Raw genomic sequence first — 26012 nt, 5'->3', positions numbered from 1 at the left:
CTCTCAGAGATACTTATCACTTCAAGGAAATGCATATAAAAGCAAAAGAAAATATTGAAGAAAAAGCTGCCCGCTGAGAAATTCTTTCTCATATGTGATTTGATTATTTGAATGTGAGGAATCCTGTTGTTTTCCCCTCGTGGGAGGCGCATAATTGGTGTTAAATGAAACTCATTTTACCTTTGGGAAGTGATTTAGTGAGCGTCAGGGTGGCTTACCTAGGGCAGGGGTTCTTCACCGCTAGGCAATGGAGCCTCTGCACCCTGTCTCAAGATTACATTTTCATATACATAAAATCCCATATATGCAACTATAAGGGAATCCAGTTATATTAGGGTACAATTATCAAAACATTGTGAAAACGTGTTTCTGGACTTCAGGTTAAAAGCCCCTGGAGAAGCATCATGTTGGAGTAGACAGAGTATGGGGCTCGCAGGTGGGGAAGACCTGAATTCCAACCTCACCTCTGACCCACAGTAGCTTCCAGGCCCTGGGCAGAGAAGGTGTAGACCTGCATTGGCAGGTGGCCCACCCCGGCCCATCAGGTCTCTCTTGACCATTTCCCTCGCCGCCTTCCTTTTCTTCTTGTCACCCACTGCCACTCATCTGTCCTTTGTCCTTGGGCTGAGCTATAGTCTGGGGGCTTCTGTGACTCGAGGCCCCAGATACAGAATCATTGGAAGAATGTGAATGTTAAGGCAAGAGCAGATGCCTATGTCATACATACATTGTATGGACAGCTCACGTATATTTGAGTCATCCTTATTTACTGAAATAAGTGTGCTGGGCACAGTAAGGGATTCTGGACCTTCTCAGCCTTTGGGGTCTGCTGTTCTCTCTTTTGGAGTGGTACAGAGGAAAAGGAAGCGGGGAGGTTTGAAATCAGACCCCTGGGGTGCTACTCTGAGCCTCAGTGTCCTCATCTGTAATATGGGAAATCGAATACCCTGCTACCCTCCCAGAGAGGCTTTGTGAACCTTCTGGCACTGTAGAAACGTGTTTTTTTATTATGATGGTGAGAATTAACCAGAATGCATTATGGAGGTGCTTTCTAGTAGGGACTTTGAGTTTAACAGTAATTTGGGTTGAAGAACGATTCAGCTGCCTTAGGCCTTGGATTCAGAGTGATAGGTTAGGGGCTGAGTTTGGGCACAGAAGGTGGGTTCCGGGTATGGAGGTGAGTGGCGACATCTGTGGTATGGGATTGGGGGCTGCTTCCTGGGCTCCTGTACCCCTTGTATTTCATGCCTGCGTCTGTTTGCTTCTCCTTTGTCCAGCTGCAGCATGAGAAAGCCGAACTGGAGCAGCACCTGGAACAGGAGCAGGAGTTTCAGGTCAATAAACTGATGAAGAAAATCAAGAAACTGGAGAACGACACCATCTCAAAGCAGCTGACGCTGGAGCAGGTATGCCTCCCTGGCAGGGCTTGCCTTTCTTGTAGCAGGCCTCCCACGGGCCGTGGAGCTTCTTCCGGTCCCTGGCATTGCCCTGGTGACTGGGCTTCAGGGGGCCCCGGGACACACCCTGTACTCTCCACCCCCACCCCCCCACCCCCCACCAGTTGGTCTTTGAAACCTCTGTGAGCAGATGTGCAGGAAGGAGGCTGGCATCTGTCGCGCTCACTGAGGCTGAGGAAGTCTATAGCAAGTACCATTACAAACATTAAGTGGACAATCCGTTTTTGTTAGAGTAGAAGGTTGTGTCCCCAACAAAAAAGTGCAGTCTTAGACTGAAAACCTGCCCTTAACAGGTGATGTCAGGCCAGCTTACTGTGCTGTTTTATGGGGATTTTAAAAATTTGGTGCACAGAGTAGACACCGAATGTTTATTGAGCTTTTAAAACTCTCTTATGAGTGTTCTCTTTAGTCACTATAATTACTATTAATAATTACTAAAACCAATAAAAAAAGAGTCAGTTTGGGGGTAGAGAGCTGGGTCAGGAAAAGCCTGGGTTCAGTTCCTCCCTCCGATGTATACTGGGTGTGACCCCTGAGCAAGTCAGTTAGCTTTTCTCTGCCTCAGTTTCCTCACCAGTAAAATGGGAGAATAATAGCGCCTTCTTCCCAGGGCTGTTTTGAGGATGAGATGAGATCCTGTCTGTCAAGCTCTGTGCAATCCTTAAAGCCCTGTATGAAAGCTAGATGGCGTTGTCCTCATCGTTGTCATCGCCGTCAGCCCCTACTTCAGCCTCTTCTTTTTCCATATTCAGAAGCCGAGGCCCAGGAGGACCTGTGGGCACACACCGTCTCCCTCCCTAGAAGGGAGGCTCCCGGGTGGGGGGTGGGGCCGAGGCTGCTCCACTCAGGTTACTCCCATGGCCACAAGGTGGGGATAGCGCCCCAGCTTTCCAGACTGGAGGTGGAGCAGCTGGTGTCCCAGGGTAGAAGGTGACACTTGAGATGACTGCAGTGCTGTTTCCAGGATTCAAACCACTGATCTGCCTTAGTATCTTCTGTGCCCAGCTCACAGTTGGTGCCTAGTATGCCCAAGGGCATGGAGGTTATAAGTGCCATAGCCAAGATTTGAACCCGGGTCTTTGGAGCCCTTTCTGCCATAGCCCACTGCCTCGTTTTGACCGTGTTGGCGTAGCTCACAGCTGTCTGTCGGGAGTGACCACGGCTGAGCTTCCTTCATCTTCTAAACTGGATTTGGATTCTGCTTCCTTCGGATCCTCATTGGCCCCTGGATTGGACCATTCACTTCCTAGTCACAGCGACCATGAGTCGTTGAACTCTGCTCAGGGTGAAACTTCAGAGATGAGGATTTACTAAACAACCTCTTAAAATTGGGGGGGAGAGTTGTTGAAAAGTGTCCTGCTGCGCTCATTGGAGACGTACACGGTTTCCCAAGGTTCCTTCTTTTCTTGAGAATCCGGGGTAGTCAGTGTTAAAACAGCATGGTGGGTGGTGTTGGACAAGGAAACTGGACCAAGAGCTCCTGCTGGAATGCATGTGGCTGGAGGTGGGTCACTCCCCTTCCTAGGACTTGGTTTCCCCTTCTCTTCAAAGAGGGATTTGGACTCTGGATTGGCCTTTTGGAGAAGAACTGCCTGATGTCCCTTGGGCAGGGGCAGCAGATGAACCTGATTCTGGATGGACGCGCCTGCCTTTGGCCAGATTCTGTGAGATGCCCTAACTCAGTGTGGCGGTGTGTCTGTGAAGACTCTGAAGGTGAATTCTAGATGACGTCTTTGAGGGACTTGGAAGGATTTCTAGCCGGAAGGGATCACCTCGTCAAGGGCCTTCCTTTTTATTCCTTTCCCAGGGGAGGCCCAGAAAGGAGAAGTAAGTCACCCAAAGTCACATGGCAGGGAATCAGTGCCAGAACCAGAGTTCAGACCCAAGGCTCTTGACTCCAAATCCAGAGCCATTTCTACCGCTCTACAGAGCTGCCTCTCCATGGCATTTCATTAGCAGAACATTTATTTTTAAGTTCTTTCATGAAAATCTAAAAGTAACTTCAGAAGATCAAATTTATTTCCTTCTAAAATTAAAAAAAAATTTCATATCCAAACTGATTTCATGAGTGTGGGGAGGTTCTAGTGTGGAAACTCCCTCTTCCAATATAGATTAGTGTTCTGTCTATAACCTAAGGAGTCTTAGAGTCTAAGGCCCTGTTCTAAATTCTGAGGATACTAGGAAAGGCAAAAGACAGTTTCTTCTTTAGAGCTCACCTTCTGATGGGCAGATGATGTAACAAGTTCTAGACAGGATCAACTGGAGATGATGGGCAGAGGTGCTTGGCTCCCTTTGGGGTTAAATGACTTGTCCAGGGTCACAGAGCCAGCATGTGGCACAGGCAGAACTTGACCCCAGGTTTTTAGACACCAAGGCCAGCTTTCTGCTACACCCTGGTGCGCTTTCAGATCTGTAATGTGGTGAAAACCAATGGTTTAATACCACCATTTTCAGTAATGGAAGATAATGGAACATTTTGGTTGCCTCGCCTTGGTATGCCTAGCACACACATAACACGCCTATGCACATTCATGCACACACATCTACGGACACACTTGGGGAATGGGGGGGGGGAAGGTGCATCTCACATGTTCTTCAGCCTGGGACATTGTGTTTCCAGAAGGCTGTTTTCTCTCAAATGGATTATTCGTTGTTGGTACCTCCTGGAGCTTCTCAGGGTGACCTGGAAGTCATGGGTTGCGGCCCTCAGGGGTCAGTACTGCTGTGGAAGTGTTACCGCGGAGGGTCCATTGGGCAGGGGGGACAAGAATGGCTGAGGAGGAGAAGGCTGGAGGGACTGTGACCTGGGGACTCCTTGATGGCCTCTGTGGGAGGCTGGAGGAGGGGTGGCCACTTCAAGTCAATACAGTTTACATGGTCACCTCAGTGGTTTGCATATTGTCTCCCCCACTGTCCTGGGAGCTCCTTGAGGCCAGGGGCTGTTTCTTGCCTTTCTTTGTATCCCCTTAAAACACTGCCTGGTGCATGGTAGATACTTAATAAATGCTGCTGGTTTGGTTGAAGAGGATCCAAGTTGAATTCCATCCAAGAAGGTTTTGTCCCTAGGCAGCTCTCCCAAACTTGTGTATTTACCCTGTTTATACTTAAATGTGTGTTTGCTGTCTCCATTTACCAGAGCAGACTGGCCATGGTCTCTTAGTTTCTTGGGGGTCTTGAGAAATTCAATGACTTACCCAGGGTCTCACATAGCCAGTGTGTCCCACAGGCAAGACTCAGACTCACATCTTCCTGCCTCCGAGGCTGGCTCTCTGTTGACTCAGCTTCTCTTGGTGACTACATTTGTTGGATGCTATTTCTAGCAGTGCCTGCTGATTTCTCTTTTATGTGAGGGATCTGACGGCAAAGCTGAGGGGCAGTTTAGCTGTGGAAGGTATTCATCATGGGCATGACTTTCTTTTAAATCACATCCTTGGCATTTTCACTTGGGACATCCCATGGATGCCTGTGTATTTGGGTTCATCAGCGATGGAGCTGTATCCTCACTTGTGTTGTCCTGGGAGCTGGCAGTGTGGCACTGTGGGTATGTGCGTGTGTACACATGCATGTGTATATGCATGTGTGTGTGTGTGAGTGTGAGTGACAGCAGCTTCTCACAGACCTGGAACATAAACAGAGGTTGATTTATTTTTTTCTAAGTTCCTAAAGTCAAGGGTCAAGATCTCTGCCCAAGTAGGAGGAGAAATGCCCTGAGTCAGCTGAATTCTGCAGATTACTGGAACAGATGCCAGCAGTGGTGGCTTGGAGCCGGCTTGGGGCAGGCGGCCTCCTGCTGTCCTTTGCCACGCTGTGTGTGTGTCTGCGGCACTTTCCCAGCTGCTGCCCATCCATTGTTTCCTTCGATTGACCCTTTGATCCACTGTAGGAGGCCTTCCCTAAGGTGCCTCCATTGCTGTCCACTGCTAGTGATTTCCTCCCATTTATCCAGGATAGATCTAGTGTGTGTGGAGTTGTTGGCAAGACTCTCTCCCCTTGGGGATGATCAGCACCGCTGTCAGCACAGTGCCTGGCACATGGAGAGTAAGCGCTTCATAAATGCTGGTTGACTGCCTGTGGAAGCATTTGAATACGGCAAAGAACGGTACTTTTTAAGGGTAGAAAAACCCCTTCCGCCAAGGCATCCTGAAGCCCCCGTGTCACATGAGCTGCTGGAAGAGCCCAAATGAGGAGAGGCTCAGATCTCAGGCTTTGGGTCTGGGCTCTGCTGCTACTCCCTGTGTGGCCTTGGATAGTCTTGGAAGCTCTCTGGGCCTTACTTTGTCCCTTCCCCAAATAAGAGAGTTGGAGCAGAGATCACAAGATGCCCCCTCTCCAAAGCCCGAAGCTTGCCAGGAGCTACCCAGCTGGTCATTGGTAGCGGAGGGATTGGAGCTGGCATCCCCTAAAGCCACAGGGCCCCTGCTTCCCAGCAAGCACAGGCTGCACGTTTCCAGAGCCTCGTCTCAGAAATGAGATGATGTAGGGACAGAGAAGTTACACAATGTGCCTAAGGTTGCCTGGCTGAGAATTAGAACCACCAACATAAAGGGCTAAAGAATGAAAATGTGTGTGTGTGAGAGAGAGAAGGGCGGGGTGGGGAGGGGTGAGGGGGAGAGAGAGAGGGGTTGGAGAAGGAGAGGGAGCATGGACTGTGTTTGATACAGCTATTTCCTGTTGTCTTTGTTCTGCCCATTTAATCACCCAACCTCCTTTGTTCCCCGATTTACAATATACAGTTCAAAAATTCAATCAGAATGTCTCATGGGGAGGTAAAGGCAGAGAGACTGTGGGGTGTTCTAGGATACCCAGGGAAGTGAATTGTTTTCTCCCTTGTCATTCAGTTTCTTTCTAAAACTTCTTAGACCATGTTTTTGCTTTCAGACACAGTATGGGACATTGAGTTGAAGGGAACTGCAATCTTCTTTGGATTTTCTGGTTCCTCAGGGTCAGCATGTTGAGCGCTTGGCTGCATGGTGCCCTCTGCTCTGGCTTCACTGTTTCCTTTAGGCAGCCTGCAGTTCCTGAAGGCTATGCCCAGGGGTGTCATGAGTTCAGGCTGTGTGTGGCTAACGTCAGAGAGAACCATCCCTAGGTGGCCGCAGGGAGCTGGATTCCCTGAGGCAGGCTGTCAGGGCCCGAATGGCCTGCTGTCTGCTCGGAGTAGGGGCAGAGGAATGGGAGGTCCTGGAAATCTCAGAAGAATTGCTTAGAATGGTGTTGAAAAGAGAGGGAGTTAATGGAGACCTTGAGGGGGCCCTGGGAGGGTCCTTTTGGTTTGTCTGGCTCTGCATCAGTGTGATGTGGTGATCTGATCTTTTGAGGCAGTGACTTGTACAGGTGGCCCCACAGTGCCCAGAGTGCCAGGCCTGGAGTCAGGAAGACTCATCTTTCTGAATTCAAATCCAGCCTCAGACGCTTTCTTCTAGCTGTGTGGCCCTGGGCAAGTCACTTCACCCTGTTTGCCTCAGTTTTCTCACCTGTAAAATGAGCCGGAGAAGGAAGTACCAAATCACTCCAGTATTTCTTCCAAGAAAACCCCAAATGGGGTCACCAAGAGTGGGGCATGACTGAAATGAATGAAAAACACCATTGACTCATCCAGGGTATCATGGTATGGTACTGTCATAAATTCCGGATACATTGACAAAAGCAAAGCAGTGAACTTGTGTTCTATGGGGATAGATGTAGACACACACGTATGTACATAGACATAGCATACATGTATATACACACACATTCACATGCATGCACAACCTGTATATAAAATATACAGATCACATATATGCTCATCACAATATACATACAAATCATAAACACACATGTGTGCATATATATACACACATACACGTGTACATGCAAATGCATCATATACATATACATAAGTATTTACATGATGCCCACAGTGCGTGGAGGTAGTTTACTATGGGGGTGGGGATCAGGAAGGTCTCCTGTCTCGGCATACTGCACTTGAAGGCTGACAATGTTTGTTTTTGTCTTTGTATGCCTGTGTCTAGCATAGCTTCTGGCTGTGATAGAAGTGTCAAAGCTGGGTTTTGAATCCAGAGCCTCTGCCTATAAATCCAGTATTCTTTTTTTTCTTTTTGGAGGGGGGGAAGGCAGGGCAATTGGTGTTAAGTGACTTGTCCAAGATCACACTGCTAGTAAGCGTGTCAGGTGTCTGAGGTCGGATTTGAACAGGTCCTCCTGAATCCAGGGCCGGTGCTCTACTCACTGCTCCTCCTAGCAGCCCCTTAAATCCAGTATTCTTTCTGAAGCATTGCTCCTCCTTGGCTCCCTCCTGCCCCCAGCCCAGGCTGGTCCTAAGAATCCCCAAGGCTCCTCACCTGAGTACATTCGCCCTGTGATTCTTCCCAGCCAACCCTGACTGACCCAAAGCTGAGGCCTGTAGGCTGAGAGGCCGCCTTTCTCCTGTCTAGTAAGCTCCCTCTGGCTGCCCCACCTTTCGCTGGCTTTTCCCCTTGACAGCTGCCCTCAGTGCTTAGTGTTCTAATGGGAATGATTCAAATTGCCCTCCTTTCCTCATGCTCTGTGAATCTTAATATTTCAGTGATCTGTGATCACAGTGAGGACTCTGCCTCTGTCCTAGTTTCAGAGCCGGCAGTGACCGTCAGGGTCATTTCGTCCAAGCTTCTTGTTTTACATATTAACAGAGTGAGGCCTGGAGAAGGTAAGGGGCTTACTCAAGGCCACGCAGATCCTAAGGGCAGAGCAGGGGTTGGAGCTCAGCAGATTTCCCTTAGCGCAGTCCATCTATCCTAGGACCCTGCAGAAACTGTCTTTCTTGTCAGTTAGCATGACTTGTTGCCGTTGCTCCTTGTGCCTTCCCTGGACACTGCTGGTGGGTCACTGCTGCCCCCTGCCCCTCTAGATCAGATTGCTATGTGTGCAGGCCCTGGCATATGCTTCATCTGAGCTGCTGATTAAAGTGCTCACTGACATTTTCAAAAGTCATTATGTGGGTAGGAATTTAGCTCCCAAAATGGAATGGAAAGTGAAGTCTGACTTGGAGAGTAGGCAGTCTGGAAAGGTGTATTTAATTAGCTAAATATTTCTGACTTAGTGGTGTCCCGCTCAATATCTACCGCATTCGTGAGCAGGTCTTCTTAGCCCGGGGCCTCTTTTTAAAAAATAACTATTTCAGTAAACTTGATTTCCTTTGTCATCTGATGCATTTCATTTTATGCATTTAAAAATGATTCTGAGAATAAGTCCCTAGGCTTCCCCCATATGCCTCAGTGTGGGGGCTTCTCCCTTCGTGCTCCTTCCCCTGCCTCATTGGAAGAGCCTACCCAGAAAGGCATCCATTGAGCTCCACATGGCCTCCTCACTGGCCTCCTCGCTGCTGGGCTGTGGCCGTGGCCGTGGCAATAGTGGTGACAGCCGCCTGACTTTGCACATGCTCTTTCTTGACTCTTCCTGACTTTCCTTGGGATACACTAGATCCACTCACTTTCTGTTCCCTTGTTTGTTCTCCCTGGTGCCTTTTAAAAGATAAGCCCCATTAACAGAGATGCTTGAAAATGCTGGCGTAGGACAGAGGCCCGCACATGCTCAGAATGGATGCTCCTGTGTATAAATTCACTTTGTGTGTGTGTGTGCGCACGTGCACGTGCGTGCACACAAGCATCCATGTACCTACATGTGTATGTGGGAGCAGGCAGGGGGGTGTTGGCATCAGGGAAGGAATATCTGGAAACCTCCATTTCTAGTTCATCATCACAGCGAACGTGGAAGCTGCTGATACGGAGAAGCAGGGTAGGGTGATAGGCAGAGCCCTCAGCGGGTTTGCCCGTGGAATGAGAAAGTGGTACTCAGGGCAGCTCTGAGGGGCACGGCTTATATGACCCTGGGAAGTAGGTGCACTTGTTATCCCGTGTTACAGATGAGGAAACTGAGGCTGAGAGAGGTGGTAAGTGACTTTCCCAGGGTCATATAGCTGGTAAAGAAATGCCTTAGGCAGAATTTGAACTCTGGCCTTCTCTGCTCCTAGGTGAGCATTTACGTGCTGTGTCAGCAGCTCTAAGTCTCTGAACTCGGACTCCACTATTGGGGCAGCCTTGGGTTGGTTCTTAAATTAGGTAGAATTGAGAGAGAGAGAGAGAGAGAGAGAGAGAGAGAGAGAGAGAGAGAGAGAGAGAGAGAGAGAGAGAGAGAGAGAGAGAGAGAGATTACTATTTTATTTTAAAAACATTTTAAAGTGTATTTTAATTTTGTTAAATATTTCCCAATGACATTAGAATTTTTTTAAGATTTTTTTTTTAATCTTGAGCTCCTAATTGTCTCCCTCCCTCACCCCGTTGAAGGCAAGCAAATATAATATGGATTATACATGTGAAGTCATGCAAAACATATTTCCACATTATCCGTGTTGAAAAAGAAAGTGTGTTTACCCTTGTGCTTCTTGAAGCCCTCACCGCTGCTGGGTCATGAAAGTCACTTTGTTGTGTATGGGCTGGAAAGGCTGGGCACAGCTGGGGGGCGGATGAGTGTGAAGGAGAAAGCACTTTATTATATAGAGATTGCCCCCTGGCCTGGTCTTGGCATCTTCAGCCCTCCAGCTTTGAGGCAACTGAAGGAAATCTCAACAGTTAAAACACACCCACCCCTAGGCTTCCTTTTATCTCCACAGAGGGCTTCCTTGGCAGCCACTGATGCTGGCTCTGAAGATCAGCTGGCTATTGAGAGCCAGACTTGGAGTCATGAAGACCCGAGTTCAGATCCTGCCTCTGACACTGGGCAGCTTCATGATGCTGGACGAGTCCTGGGACCTTTTTTTTTTTATTTCACTTAACTCTTTTTTAAAAAAATGTATTTATTTATTTTTAGTTTTCAACATTCACTTCCATAAGTTTTAAATGTTCTCCCCCTCCCTCTTCACTCCCTCCCCAAGACAGCCTGCAGTCTGCTGTGGTCTTTACACATATGTTCCTATTAGACAGATTTTTCACATTAGTCCTGTTGCATAAAAGAATTATAAGGAGTGGGAGAAACCATGAGAAAGAAAATAAAAGGGAAAAGCATCTGCTTCGCTCTGCATTCAGACTCAGTGGGTGCAGGACCTTTCCCAGCCTCATCTGTGAAATGGAGATAACGGTGTCCACCTCCTTTTGCGGACCTTGAAGCACCATACAAGTGTTAGCTCTCATGGTCATCGCCATCGTCATCATCCCCAAACTAGAAAACGCCTTGCTTCTCAGCCTCTTTTCTCTGGTTTGTATTTGTAATGCTCGTTTGTAGGGAGTGGTTCTCCCAAAGCTTGTATGTCGTGGGTCGTTTCCGAGTCGTCCAGGGCCACGGCGCCTGTGTGCGTCAAAGCTGGGCCTGGACCCAAGTCCTCCTGACCATGTTATCGACACGTTACAGATGAGGAAACTGAGGCTGGAGATAGGAAGCCAAATGACTTTTCATGGTCTTGTGGCTTGTATGTGTTGGAGGCAGGCCTTGAAGCCGTATCTTCTGCCCCCAGACCAGCCCTCTGTCTACCTGGAGAGGTTCTGACCGATGGACCAGAGTAAGCTGAGTTCTGACCTTCTGGTGGGATGAGGCACACATGGTGTCCCCAGATGGGATGGTGAGAGTGAAGGCCTAGACCGTGGCAGTGACCCCAGCCTCTGGTGTTCCTGAGCCACAGAAACGAGGACAGAATGGAAAAGGCCAGTTCCTTTTGGAGACAATGACTGGGTCCCTGTCTGAGGTTTGAGGACACAGCACAGACTCCTCTGTGTCTGACGAGGCATCCCACGCTGTTCATGCACAAGCCTAGTTAACAAAGTCCGTCCCCTGTTCTCATCCCCGGTGTCTTCCTCTTCTTTAGCTGCGGAGGGAGAAGATCGACCTTGAAAACACATTGGAACAGGAGCAGGAGGCGCTGGTCAATCGGCTCTGGAAGAGGATGGATAAACTGGAGGCGGAAAAACGGTGGGTGTGGTCTTTGAGCTGGAGGAGGTGGGGCCAGTGGGCAGGTGGGGCTCGGGGGTGGGGGGGGCCAGGATACTTTCCTTCTGATGCAAGCCCTTCCAGAGCCCTTTGACCCTATGGATTTCTCCCTGAACCCTGTTCCCACACTATCGCCCTCCTGGGACTTCTGCATGGGAGGCATTCTGACCCTTTCCCAGAGAACTCAGGCCCTTCTAAGGTGCCTGGCGGCTCTGTTGAGGTACCACCCAGGTTCCCAGCCTCCACCACCTTCAGCTCCTCCCTCTCTCATAAGTCCCTGCTTTCACGCCCATGTCCAGCCAGCTGTTGCCAAGTCTGTCAGGGCAGCATCCCTCTGACCTGTTTTCTTCTCCCTTCCCATGACCACACCCCATAATCCGTAGCTCCCTGGGACACTGTGCTAGCCTGTTCATTGATTCGCTATTTCCGGTGTTTCCCCCTTAAAACCATCTTCCACATGGTGAATAAAATGATCTTTCTAAAGGACCTGCTCATGGGGTGGCTAGATGGTACAGTGGATAGAGCACTGGCCCTGGAGTTGGGAGGGCCTGAGTTCAAATTTGACCTCAGACACTTGATACTTACTAGCTGTGTGACCTTGGGCAAGTCACTTAATCCCGACTGCCTTGCAAAAAAACAAAAACAAAAAATAAAGGACCTGCTCTGACCATGTCATTCCCCTGTTTGAGATGCTGTAGTGACTCCCTGTCAGAAACAGTGGATTAGTGTAACTGCCTTCCCGCAGTCCCTTCAACACCAGCTTTCTTGGTCTGGGTCCTTTTTGCCACTTTCCAGCCTCGCCATTGTTTTAGTCTATATTTCTCCTATTGTTAAGCCACAGAGAAGACAGCAATTATTATGCCCGTTTTAAAGGTGAGACTCTTAGGTAACTTCCCCACATAACATAAATTGTCAGAGCTTGGAGCCTGTGTTAACTGACTCCTGGCCAAGCACTGTCCTTCGCCACACACCAGTTCAACGTTCGAGGCACGTAGCTGAAAAGGCCGTGGCATTAAGTGGAATCCTAACTCGGACCCCAACTCCAAGGTCATCCATGGTAGACCTTTACCAAATGCTTCCTGAATCGTGCTCTTGATGCTTGTTTATAAATCATGCCACCATCCTAGGACAATGCCAGAGGCCTCTAGAGCAGAAATGTGAGAAATGAAATTTCATGCCAGAGATGGCGATGATAAGAAGGCAGAAATACCGTAATCATGTTGAGGATTTAAGATGATCATTTCAGAGGCTGTTCCAGTCTTGGGATCCTCCAATCTGCCTGTAGCCATGCATTGTGGAAGCAAGGGGGGTGAGGTTGGGGCAGCTCATCAGGAGGTGGCAAGGGGGGATCTGGGGGTCTCTGGGCTGGTCCTGGTGTCATTTCCCACTCTGTTCCTAGGACATCCTCCTACGGCATAATAGGGTCAGATCGAACCTGTGGGGAATGTTTACAGACGCCCTGAAAGGGCCTCATGGAGTCCAAGATGGCGGAGGGAGGATGCTACTGGTGTTGGTAGAGTTTCTTCCACCCCCTCACCTTTGGTGGTGGTCTTTGGCTCTCAGCTGGTGGACAGTTAACACACAGTTATTAAGTTCCTACTGTGTGTCAGCTCCTACTATGTTAGATGGAAGAGGTACAGAGACCAGAGGGAAGTAGCCCCTGCCCTCAAGGAGCTTGGCTTCTGTGAAGGGGCAGAGTTTGGGGCAGAGTACAGAGTCACATGAGGCATTTCAGAAGGCGGAAACAGTTCTCAGACATGCCCGACTGCCGAGTAAGCCCCTTCTGCCTGTCAGGCGCTGTGCCAGGCACCGTGCCAGGTGTTAGGAGTGCAAAGACCAGAACCGAGGTCTGTCGTGAGAAAGTGTGTGTGGACAAGTAGAGATGAGGAGTATCCAAGGCAAAGACAGAGGGAGGAATGGGAATCACAAGGCCCCCTCCTCAGTCATCCAGACATTGTGTGCCAGCCCTGGGCTAAGCACTGAGGAGGCAGAGCGGAAGCCCCCCAGCCCCTGCCCCCAGGGACCATATGTTCTAATGGGGGGCACCGGGGGCATGCAGCCCTGGGAAGGCAAAATGTTGTAGGCGAGGACCAAGTCAGCCGTTTTGGGCAGACCCTGGAGTGTGTGGAGCTGGTTGGGGGTGGGGGACGGGAGGTGGGGGGACAGGGACATTTGTGAAGAGTGCAACGCCTAACGGCAGGGTTGGTGTTTGGTGTCAGAGAGTGAGGGAGCCACCGGAGTCTGTTGGATGGGGAGTGCCACAGTCAGAGCTGCTCATGAGGAAAGTCACTGTCAACAGAGCGGGGGGCGGATGGGCAGACCCATGGGGAAGCTGTGTACACACACACATGCACACATGCATATGTGCATGCACACACATGCACACATGTGTACTTGCACACTAAAAAGGACAAGATTAGGCTGCAGAATGGACCTGGGTGGTGAATGGAAGGGAGGAGCCGAGGGGGATGTGCCAGGGTACAGACCCAGGGGACTGAGGCCAGGGGAAGTTTGAGAGGGGGAGGAGAGGTTTTCCTGAAGGATAATGGGTTCCTCTTAGGTGTTTGGAATTTGAGATGCATATGTGCTGACTGTTGTTAGGTGGCCAGCAGGCCTTGGAGATTCCAGGTTGGAGCTCAGAGATAGATGGGCTGGACAGAGAGATCTGGGAAATACCTGCCTCGAGATGGTTAATTGGACTCACAAGAGCTGAGAGTGTGGAGAGAAAGAGGGGGAGCCTAGAGCAGTCGTGGGCCCTTTGGTGAGGAAGGTGCATTGCCAGGCCTGGGAGAACTGTCTGGAAACTCCCTAAATGAGGACCCTCAATCCTTCGGGGTCTGCGATGAGTCTTAAAGGGAGGCCCCCTCTACTCTCGCTCCAGCCCTTGCTGCAGCTCCTTCTGGGTCTGGTTTGTGGGGAGTCTGGGGACCGCAGGAGTGCTGTGTTAGCTCCTGGGAAAGGTGCATTTTTAAGAAAATGACTTCACTGTGACTTTTCTTTCCTGTGAAGAATCTTGCAGGAGAAGTTGGACCAGCCTGTCTCTGCTCCCCCATCCCCTCGGGATATCTCCATGGAGATAGACTCTCCAGAAAACATGATGCGGCACATCCGGTTTTTAAAGAATGAAGTGGAGAGGCTGAAGAAGCAGCTGCGAGCGGCCCAGTTACAGCGTAAGCACCCCCATCTTCGTGGTGTGGGCCCCTGCCCTGTCCTCTCAGTCCGTGTCCCCAGGTGTGACCTGTCTCTGGTGCAGGGCCCTGCAGAGGCTGGCTTCCAGAGCAGTGGCCAGCCTCTGAGCTCAGGGGACAGGATCAGGAGGCCCCCCCTCCCACTTGATGCTTCCTACCTGGGCACCAGGAGGAGTGATTTGAACTCAGGTCTTTCTGATTCCAGGCCAGTGCTCTATCCACTAGGGGATCACCTAGCCACACTGACCATGTTGCCATGGAGCCTTATTTCATTCACATGCTTCCCTCTCTCACTGCACATTCCCCCCAAGTTCATCTGCTTAGCTCTTTCCTGTCCTCAGAATCTTGGTTTCAGTTCTGTGCCTTTGCATGGGCCATGCCCATGGCCAGGTACTCCTTCTCTCCCTGATTCCCCCAGGGATGGGTGTGTCCTCTCCCTCCCCAGCTTCCCTTGGCCTCCTAGGACTCTGCTTTGCATCATGGTCCCTCCCCTCTTAGGAGGGAGGCTCTTAGAGGTAGGGAGCTGGCCCAATTCCTTGTGTCCTTGAGAGACTTCACAGGAGGAAATCCTGAGCCAGTTGTGTGGCTCCAGGCACATCCTGATGGCTCCGGGTCTGGCGACCAATGTCTGGTGCCAGAGTCCCAGGGTTGTTGGGGTAGGGATGGGGGGAAATGCTGGACAGACTGAGCGCTGCATCACTGTGAGGGGTGCTTGGTATGCATCTCCATCGGCATTGTGAGCGCCGCTCTTGTGTTCACCGGGCGGACAGGCAGGCAGCCAGCATTTATTGTGCGCTTACTGTGTGCCAGGCCCGGTCCTAAGGTACAAGTGGAAAGACAGACAGGCCCTGCCTTCAACGAGCTTACACTCCAGTGGGGGGAGGACAGCACACAGAAGACCTGGGAGGCACTGCCTGATGGGACCGGGGTGGGGGAGGGGAGGTGGGGCGGCCTGGCCCAGGGATTGGATCATCTGGAAACGTTCAGTATAGAATAATCATAGCAGAAAAGCAACTCGTCCACCTAAACACACCGGCCAGCATGAGGAGACGCACATAAGGGATGGAGGCTAAGGACAACAGTCTCCTTTTCAGGCAGAGGTCTGGAGCCCCCCGCTTCCTCCCCTGCACTTGGGGCCTTTGGGGCCCTGGGATCGTCAGCCGGCTCATGGCAGGGGCAGCCCTGGACTTCTGAGCACACTGCATCCCCAAGATCACCCAGCTTCCTGTTGGGTCACAGGAAGTGGACACCACTTGTCTCTTGTCCTGCAGCAAAGAACCGGATGCCTGGGGGGTCCCCAGCCCTCCCAACCAAGACCCCAAGTGGAGAAAAGACAGTTTCTTCTGAAAGTTTGTGAACTTTTGCTTGCCTTGACTCTGAACAGGCCTTCCCATCAACCTCCTTGGAAAACTTTCCTTTGTCAGTGTTCAATTTTGTTCACCCCCCTGTATATGTTATCACCTTTCCGCAAACATATTTCTTTTTTCATGAGAGCTGTCTGGCCTGCTTACATTCTTCTCAGCTTTCAGAAACAACGGCTGCTTGCCAGCCATTTCCTTATAAACAGAGCCTGCCTTGTCCTTCCTGGGACAGATGGGGGAGCAATAAAGGCAGGAGGAGCAGCCAGCTGTGAGCCGCCCGCCTGGGCCGTGGTAGGCACCTCCTAGCAGGTCTTGCCACTTCTCCTCGCCCCCTGCCCTTGGGCAGCCCTGCATACTTTTGCCAGAATAATCTCCCTCTTGTACAGAGCCAGTTATCATGTTCCCTTGCCCCCTCCCCACACTGGTAATGACCTTCTTCCTCATTCTCAGTCCGTGTTTTGTCTCTGTCCGGGGCTCACGGTAAAGAACATTGTGCCAGACTCAGGATGGTGCTGTGCTCTTGTTTGATCGTAAGCCCCTTGAGGGTAGAGACCTCATGGCCTGAATGATGTTGCCCTGTCTATGATAGGGACTTGTTAAATGTTTGTTTTAGAGGAGCAGTGTCTGAGAGGCAGTTCCTCACTGTGGTCTGCTGGGCGTTGGGTCCCTCCCCGCCCCCCATGCCTGACACTTGGGTAGGTCTCCCTACACAGTAATCATCACTCCAGCGACTCTCACAGCTTAGATACTAAGGCAGTGGTCACTCCTAGGCTGGGTAAATAAACAGGCTTGGGGAGGTTGGGCCGCCTCCCCCCCAGTCACGCAGGGAGGGCATATTGTTGCTGGGATTAAATTGAAATCACAGCTTCACTCAGCAGACAGATATTTATTCTTCGTCTATCAGTTTATTAAATGATGCCTCTCTTATACAAAATAGATGAGAAACGTTCCATCCTTTTTAAGGGTAACAAATGAGCTTCTAAGCTAATTCCTGTTCCCTTTGGGATGATCTCCATCTTGAGTCTTTGTTTAAATGGTTCATGTATCAATCGACAAAACAACTTTGAGTTTTTTTTTAAACTCTTTGCACTTGCTGACTACCTTTAAGAAGACATGATGCCAAAGTAGGGAAAAATTGAAAGCTTTTCCACAAGGAATATGATGCTCAGTTTCTAGTAATGAGGTTTGGGGAAATACTAAATATTGGGAAATATCACTGGAGTGAGTGAGAGGTGACATTCGATTTTTTATTTTTCAATTTTTTGTTTTCAGTTTTATTGATGGTTTTGGTTTTTCTTACATTACATACAAATACAGAGTACTCCCAGTTCATGAGAGATGTATTGTAACACCTGTAAAGTAAAACAGACAGTTAAACCAATACTGTGCTAACCCTGGCCAAAGTTCCTACAACACTCACATCCACAGCACCCCTCCCTCCCATCTGTCTACTTTGGGAAAATGACCAGAAATGTACTTTCTGTTCTTATCCCTATACACTGAAAAAGCAGAACAGAAAACAGAAATTTCTTATAACAAATGTCTATAGACATTTATTAAGCACCTACTATGTGCCACATGCCATACTAAACCCTAGTGATACAAAGAAAGGCAAAATACAGCCCCTACGCTCAGGGAGCTCCTGGAAGGGCCCACACCCCTAGTTTGACAAAAGGGGAGACTGGCTTGGAGAGGGAGGGCTACATGGGCTAAGTGTCTGGGTCTTGTGGCTCCCAGGTCTCAGATCCCCCTGCTCATCCCTCCCCTACCCTGCTCTTAGAGGTGAGTCTGTGGTATTTGGACAGACTCTGAGAGGGCCTGTCCCAGACTTTGCACCCGGTGCTGGCCATCACTTTCTCAGCCTGGGCCAAGGAGGGAACTGGGCTTGGACTCTGCTCATTCTGTGACGAGAGGCAGTCCGTGGTGCCATAGGAGCCTCAGGGCAAGCCTCTGAGGGAAGTGGCACATTTTACACACCCGAGGCAGAGGGCCTTGGCAGGCAGGATTTGAATGGAGGTTTCCCTTAACCAAATCCATCCTTTTTTCCCCACAATGCCCTGCCTGAGCCAGAGAAAAGATCTGACTTCTGGGTGACGGCTCCATTGGCTTTGTAACTCTGGGGATGAGCGTGACCATTCCAGGAAACGGTGTCAGTTCAGCCTTTGAAAAATGGACCATCACTCATCAGGGGTTGAATGGAAAAGCCCAGAAATCCCAAGAAGTGTGATGTCATTTTCTGCTCTTACTGAGCCCCAGAGGGCTGAGGAGCAGCATGGTGGGTCGACTGTTTTGTGGCCAAATTGCTCCCTGTTGCATGAAGGACGGAGGTGGTGTTAGATGAGCTAACCTAGTATTTAACTTTCCCTTCCTCAAGCCGGGATCACTTATCTTGTGGCTCAGGTTGGGAGCCAGCCAGCAAAGAAACATATCTTGGAGAGAGCCCTGAGGCTCATCTTAGGAGGCAGCAGTGCTGAGGACTGTCCCCTTCCTGGGCTGAAAAGTCGGCAAAGCACTTTCTAGGGATCCTCTCCCTTGAGGCCCACGCCAACTCGGCATTACTATCCCCGTTTTACAGATGAGGAAACTAAGGCAAGCAGGTTAAGTGACTTGCCCATGGTCATAGGATCATAGCGTTAGAGCTGGAGAGACCTTGGCGGCCAGCTAATTCCCTCCCCTCCCCACTTATTTTAGAGCAGGAAGTTGAGGTCCAGAGGGCCTTCAGGGGCCACTTATCTGCTCCAACCCTCTCCTTTTGTAGATCTGGAAACCGAAGCCCAGGGAGGTTCTGTGATTTGCTCACGCTTCCCAGGCCATCAGGCCAACAAACATTTACTAAGCACAGACCATTGCCACTGAGACCAGGTCCTTTTCTGTGCTAAGGTACCGTAAGTGACCTGCCTGAGACAGGATCTGAACCCAGATCCTTTGACTCACAGAATCTGAGAGTGGCTGAGTAGTCTAACACATCCACAGTGGGAATCCCTTGTCCAACACACATGGCAAGTGGTCCTTCAGCTTCTGCTTAAAGATTTCCACACAGGGAAAGCCCCTTGCCTCTCGAGGCTGCCTTTTCCATGCTGGAATACCTCTCCTTCAGGCACCCAGCCTCAGTTGGCCCCTTTGCCTGCTGTGCCCATTGGGCCTCACTCTTCCCACTGCCCATGTGGCCACAAAGCTGGTGAGTTTCTGAGGAAGGCTTCCAGGTTCAGTGCCCTCGCTGTTGTGGCAGCGGTGATTAGGTGAGATGGGATGAGTAGGGGAGACAGGTGAGTGGGGGAGATGAGCTTCCTCTAGTGCAGGAGCTGAACGGGTAGCGATCTCTTTCCTTGAAGCATCCCTGGGACCCAAGGGAGGGCAGGTGCTGACAGAAACCCTGGGACCTGCTGTGGTCCATGGCTGGCGGTTGAGAAGGCCCAGGCTCCTTCTGCCAGAGCCCACTTTGTCTGGGGAGAAGTCATGGGGCTCATTGGAAAACCTTGTGTCAGCATTGGCCGGATGAGTCCCCCCATAGAGGAGATGGGGGTGAGAGTTGGATGCACCAGTGGGAGGATGTATGGGATCTGGCCTTCCCCCATGAATCAGAGGGGCCTGCGCACGTCAGCCACAGTGCCAGGTGCCCCGAGCGGCCTCTTAGCAGTATTACTGAAGCAGCATGCACCTAATCGTGCTGGTGGCTCACCCTCAAGAAGATTCCTGGTGAGGGGTGAGCAGAAATTTAGACCTGGAAGGAATCCTAGAGGCTGTGCAGTGCAACAGGGGGGAAACTGAGCATCTAAGAGAAGTGGCAGCTTAGGCTCGTAGAGCTGTAGTGGGAAGGGGCCTGAGAGGCCGTCAGTCCGTCAATAAAGTATTTATGGAGCGTTTACTATGTGCCAGCCATTGTGGTGGGCACTGAGAATATCTATTCTCATCCCTTTAGGTGCTGGTGAAGAAACTGAGTGAGACCCAGGGAAGTGATGCAGGCGGTAAATGAGAGGCAGGATTAGTACCCAGGTCCTCTGATGCCAGGGCCGCTACTTGACTGCTGCTAGAGTGGAATTGGTGAAGTGCATAGAGCACTGGTCTTGGCGTCAGGAAGACGAGTTCACATCCTCTCAGATACTCAGCTTTGGGGTCCTGGGCAAGTTCTTCACCTGTGTCTGCCTCACTTTCCTCGTCAGTAACGTGGGGATGATAATTAGGGCAGCTAGGTGGTACAGTGCCTAGATCATTGGGTCTGGAGTTGGGAAGATTCCCCTTCCTGAGTTCAAATCTAGCCTCAGACACTTCCTAGCTATGTGACCCTGAGCAAGTTTGCCTCAGTTTCTTCATCTGTTGGTTGTTGTCCTTCGTTCTTGAAGAGGATCAAAATGACATTTCTGTGTTGGAGTCAAGGTGCGTTGTGTCTGACTGCGACTGATGAGGCCAATCAGTATGAGCTTGGAAGGCTCCAACACAGGTCCGGCACAAGTAGTTGATGTGTAAAATGAGCTGGAGAAGGGAATGACAAACCACTTTCTAGTATTTCTGCCAAGAAAACCCCAAATGAGGTCACAAAGAGTCAGACACGACTAAGACCCAACTGAACCACAACAGTGGATAACAATAGTACCTGGTTGTAAGGATCAGATGAGGTGATCCACGACAGACAGTCAGTAAACATTCATTAAGCTGTGTGCCAGGTGCTATCCTAAGCAGTGGGGGTACAAAAAAGGGCAAAAGAGTTCCTGCCCTCAAGAAGTTTACAATCTAACGGGAAAGGCAACATGTAAACCAGTGTGTGCAAATTAGCTATCTACAAGATAAATAGGGAGTAGTGAACCCAGAGGGAAGGCACAGAATGAAGAGGGCTGGGGGAAGGATTCCTGTAGGACCTGGCTAGGGTTGTACCTGGGACTCAAAGGAAGCCAGGGAGGTCAGTAGTTGGAGTGGAGGAGGGAGAGAGAGACTGTCTGGAGCAGAGTGATGGAGGGTCTTGTTTGTGCAAGAAGATAGGAGGGGAGTAGCTTTGAATGCTGAGCAGAGCATTTTGTATTTGCTCCTAGAGGTGATAGGAAGCCACTGGGGTTTATTGAATAGGAGTGTGACATGATCAGACCCAAGCTTTTGGAAAATCACTTTAGTGGCTGAATAGAGACTAGGTTGGAGTGCGGAGACACTAGAAGCAGGCCAGGCCCCAGTAGGGAGCTAAATGTGCTAATGTCCTAAATGTATATGACAGTCCAGGCCCTCCACTGTGATGGGGAACAGTGTCAGAGGAGATGAGGAGGGGGCATATTCTAGAGAGGCTGCGGAGGTGAAATTGGCAAGAAATGGTACAAAGATGAAATTGACAAGAGATGCTGCAGAGGTGAACTTGACAGCCCTGTGCAGTGTGGATGTGGGCAGGAGCCCAGGATGACTCCTGGGTTGGGAGCCTGAGGATCTCAGGGGAGGGCAGTACCCTGATAGTAACAGGGAAGGAAGGAGTTAGGTAGGTTTAGGAGGAAGGATAATGAGCTCTGTCTATACGGTAATATGCAAACCTTGAAGCATTATATAAATGCTAGCTGTTATTATTATTATTACTAATATTGAAAACTCCAGGAAGGGCAAAGTCAGAAGAAGCAAACTGCTAGTCATCTTGTAAGGGTCATGGAATGGGACCTTTTCGATATACGCCTGGAAGGAATACTCACTACCCAGGATGGTCAGTCTTCTGGTGCTCCCCCCATTTTCAGACGAGGCCCTGGCAGAGAACACTCTTTTTTATAGTCCTGTTGTGAATGTTTCTTTAAAGCCACCAAGGCAGGCATCCCAGAGACTGAGGGCAATTTCTGCCTGCAGCGGAGGACCTGGGCTCTGCTCTCCCATGAGCTTGTTCTCATTGTTTGGGTTTGATTTGGGCACTGTGTAGGGGTGCTGCAGCATGCCCAGGGAGCTTGGGTCTGTGAGGCAGCCTGCCTGACTGTTGGGAACATTGGGCAGGGCATGCTGCTCTGGAGCCTCTGGCTTCCCCACCCTAGAGGCAGAATGGTCACTTAAAATGGCTTTCTGATTTAAGTTTTCTACTTCAAACCTTTTGCTTCCTGCCTTCTTTTTAAATGGATAATTCCTCCTTTCCCTTTACCTTCATTTCTTAATGTATTGCCCCTCTATGCCTCTACAGAGGGATCTCCCTTAAAACAGGGGTCTTAATTTGGGGTTTGTGAACTTTTAAAAAAACAAACCGATAACCATATTTCAGCATCTGGTTTCCTGGTAACCCTGTGTGTTTTATTCACTTAAGAGCATTCTTCTGAGAAGGGATCCATGGGCCTTCCCTGGATGCCAGAAGGGTCCATGACAGACGAAAGGTTAAGAAATCCTTGCCTTAAAACAAAGAAAAGGGAAAAGAAAATAATTTGGCCCCCTGCCCCCCTCCCCACCTCCCCATTATCGCATCAAGCCCTGCAGTTTAAGTCATGCTCCCCATACACAGTCTCCCACTCCACTTTCTCTTCACCCTGTTCATGAGACCCAACTTAATGGGAAATGCTGCCTTTCAGACTCAGAGAAGATGGCCCAGTATTTGGAGGAAGAGCGTCACATGCGGGAAGAAAACCTGAGGCTTCAGAGAAAACTCCAGCGGGAAATGGAGCGGAGAGAGGCCCTATGTCGGCAGCTTTCGGAAAGTGAATCCAGCCTGGAGATGGATGATGAAAGGTGAGAAGATTGTGCAGATGCCCAGGGAGTTAGGGCTGTTGGAATGTCTAAGACAAAGGAAAGGTCATGTGGTGTAGGGAACAGACCCAGGGTCAGGCTGTTTCCTGAGGCATCCTGGCCTCTCCACAGAGCAGGTGCTGGGCTGTGTTGAAGGAGGGAGGAGTGTGCTTAGTCAAGTCACAAGCCTGATGCTTCCCTCCACCTCCAAAAAAAAAGCAGGAGACGGGGCTGGGGAGTATGTGTTAGGCTGTTCTTCCCCCTCAAGTTAGATAAAAACACCTTTCTCCAATGGGGAACACAGGGATGTGGGAGAGGTGTATGAATAAATAAAGAGGCAAAGAGGAGGGGAAAAATGAGGGTGGGGAGGAGCAGGGGTTAGAGGAGTCTCTGTTCCAGGGAGTGGGTGAGGTGGGGGGGAGCTGGAACACCTCCAGGAGTCTTAGCTCAGGGCTTCCTCCCAAGCCTGTCCATCCATGCTGTCCTCCACTTTGTGTGGCTGCCATATTTGCTTGGTGCCCCACAAGTCAGGTCTCCAGCATGGATATTTTCCATGTATACTTGGTTTAATCCAACCATTCTTTGTCCTGTCTTCTAGTAAGTGTCTGAGGCCAGGTTTGATCTCAGGAAGATGAGTCTGTATGCACTATGGTGCCACCTAGCTGCCACTCACTCATATAAACACATAATTATATACATTTATATGAATGTTAGCTATCATTGTCATCATTAACTCCAAGTGGCCAGTTCTCTTGGCCTGGTGATCACCGGCAGATGGCAGTTCATGCTTAGACCTCCAGGGAACAAGGGGCCCCAGAGGGTAGTGTCTGAACGTCCCTAGCCAAGGTTGGTCCATCAAGTAGCAAGCATTTATTAACAACCTACTAAGTGCCAGATACTGTGCTAGGCATCCTCCTCACAAAGAATTTTTGTCTGGTGGAGCAGACAGCCAGGATATCTCTAAGGAGATTCAGAAAAAAATGCAGAATTGTTAAATACTAGGTAGGTAGTTGGAGGGGGTGGCAGGGCAGCAGCATTTGAAGGGATCAGGAAAATTAAATGCCCCCCACCCCAGCCATGCATGAGGGGGTCACTAGAAAGAAATAAATGCCCCTCCCCCTGTGCTTTGCCATTTTGGTGGTGTGTGCTGTGGAGACCCATAAATGAGACTTCCCCAAGCTCGAGGAAAGGCCAGTGTTGTGGGCATAGCGTGCTGAGTGAGCACGCTCCGTCTTGGAGGGAGCACAGGCTTACTCGGGTCAGAGAAAGACCCAGGGACGGTTGGACTGCCTCTGACCTTGGTTTTCATCAGATCCTTGGGGATTGTTTACAAAGTAAGCCGCTTGCTGCTGACATTGTCTTTCTTTGGGATGCACATTGCTTTTGCAGGCCAATTGATCTGGCATTTTATAAACCACATGCCTGGGTTCAGTAAAGGTATTTGAGCTTTGCTGGCAGCTTAGGCAAACTGTGGGATCTGCCAGATCTGCTAGCATCTTCTGAGTCAGCAGCTGTGGGCCTGAGTTGTGCTACCTGAAGGAGCCTTAAGCTACCCTCATTCTGTCGTAATGTTAACTTAGTGCCAAACTGTGAACAAACATTTTGTGTTAAGTGCCTGCTACTTGCCCGGCACTGCCCCAGACACTGGGGAGGCAAGTCCTTGTCCTCAGGGAGTTTACACGGATCTGGAAGTATATTCAGTGGCATGGCAGTGTGCCAGGACTTAGCATCCTGTAGCCAGCTGCAGACACCTGGCTGCCCCTCCTATGGGAGGCAGGGGGACACTTATCCCCCCAGTAAAAGCATGGAATGTATTTGGATTGCCTTTCACTCAGATCCAGCCAGCTCAGATCCCATTGCCCCAAAGCACCAAATAGCTGTGATGCAGACTTCCCAGAGAGCCGGAGATGTCTTCAGAAGTCTCCATGTTGTTTCTCATCTATAATAACCTGCATTCGTGTGTTCCTCATTCACTGAATAACTTACACGGATTTCATGCCATACGTTTCCAGGATTGTTTTGTTTTCTAATGATAACATGGTTGAAGTCAGGGGCACTTAAATCAGGTTCCCCCCTAATGTCAGGGAGGGGGCAGAAAAGACAGTTGAAGTGTGATTGTAATTTTAAATAAATTTTCCCATTGTCTGGCTTGAATTTTATACTGCATCTTGGCTGGTGAACCTTCCTACTGATCAGAAAAACCTTTGGATTTCCCAAACCAAGCTTCCTCTGATAGAGTTTGGTAGGTCTGTGGCTGAATGATCAGGAAGTGGGATTTTCAGGTGTCTTTTGCTGATGTGACAGGGTTCCATTTAAAGGATTTTTAGATACGGGGTAAGAAATTGCCCCCCCTGACCATCTTCTTTGGTTTTCTTTCAGGTATTTTAACGAGATGTCTGCCCAAGGATTAAGACCTCGCACTGTGTCCAGCCCAATCCCTTACACGCCTTCTCCCAGTTCAAGCAGGCCCATATCACCGGGTAAATGTCTCCTTTCTGCCACCACACCATCTCACATCTGATAACCCTGGTAGCCATCACTCTATTGAATCTCTTCTAAGAGAAAACATGAGGTAGATAGATAGGGATGACCTGTCGAGGCAGCTTCTCGTTCCATGTTCTGACCACAAGAGCTCAAGCGGTGACGGGAAGGAGTGGAGAGAAGGCCTGGCCAGTACTCAGGGAGTCCTCAGTTCTGCCCCTGCAGCATCCTGGGCCAATCAGGGAGCCTCTCTGAGCCTCATTCTCTTCCCTTGTTAAGTGGGGTTGGTAACAGTGTCCATGTCACAGCATTGTTAGGAGTCCCCAATGAGAGGGAGTTTCTGTAGAGCTTCACAAACCCTCACACTCTTTGTGCAGGTCAGCTGCCTTAAAGCTTGGTGAGACCTGGCGTTGCGTGCCAGCTGCATCTTCACCTAACTCCCAAATCTGAATTTTCCTGTAGTGGTACCCCGACTCACCCTTCTCATACGTGCTAAAGTTTGCCAGCTGGGTCACACTGATTTTCTTCATTGAGCCTCCCGGGTACTGTGACGTCTGCAGGTCCCCCTCTCCACTTTACACATGAGGAAACGGGTCTGACACATCAGATAACTTGCCCAGGGTCACGTGACTAGTTGGGTGGCAGAGCTGGAACTTGTACTTGAGGTCCCTGACTCCACTGCTGCGTGCGCTGGCTCAAAGTCAGCCCGTGTAGCTTTGACTTTGGCCTCCATGGAGTCCGGTCTTGGAGTCGTTTGGTACCATCCAGCAATGCTGGAGCAAAGGATCCAAGGTGGAGAAATTCTGAGCTAACGGGTTTGGTTTACGTAGCTTCCCGGCAGGCAGATACTCTCCTAGAACAGATGGGTGCAGCCCGCTAATGGCGGCTCCTGCTAAGAAAGCAGGGACTGT

At 50.0% G+C, this 26012-nt stretch overlaps 1 protein-coding gene across 1 annotated transcript in view; it reads left to right on the top strand.

The window, feature by feature from the left end:
- CCDC6 (coiled-coil domain containing 6) overlaps positions 1 to 26012 on the top strand; it is a 93795-nt gene that overhangs the window by 52642 nt on the left and 15141 nt on the right. The window contains 5 exon segments of the mRNA XM_036735000.1: positions 1278 to 1406; positions 11290 to 11393; positions 14421 to 14581; positions 22467 to 22623; positions 25000 to 25100. Coding sequence (XP_036590895.1) covers positions 1278 to 1406; positions 11290 to 11393; positions 14421 to 14581; positions 22467 to 22623; positions 25000 to 25100 — 652 coding nt within the window.

This window comes from Trichosurus vulpecula, chromosome 8, assembly GCF_011100635.1.
Source record: "Trichosurus vulpecula isolate mTriVul1 chromosome 8, mTriVul1.pri, whole genome shotgun sequence".
Lineage (NCBI taxonomy): Eukaryota > Metazoa > Chordata > Mammalia > Diprotodontia > Phalangeridae > Trichosurus > Trichosurus vulpecula.
This window is presented reverse-complemented; position numbering and strand designations above follow the sequence as displayed.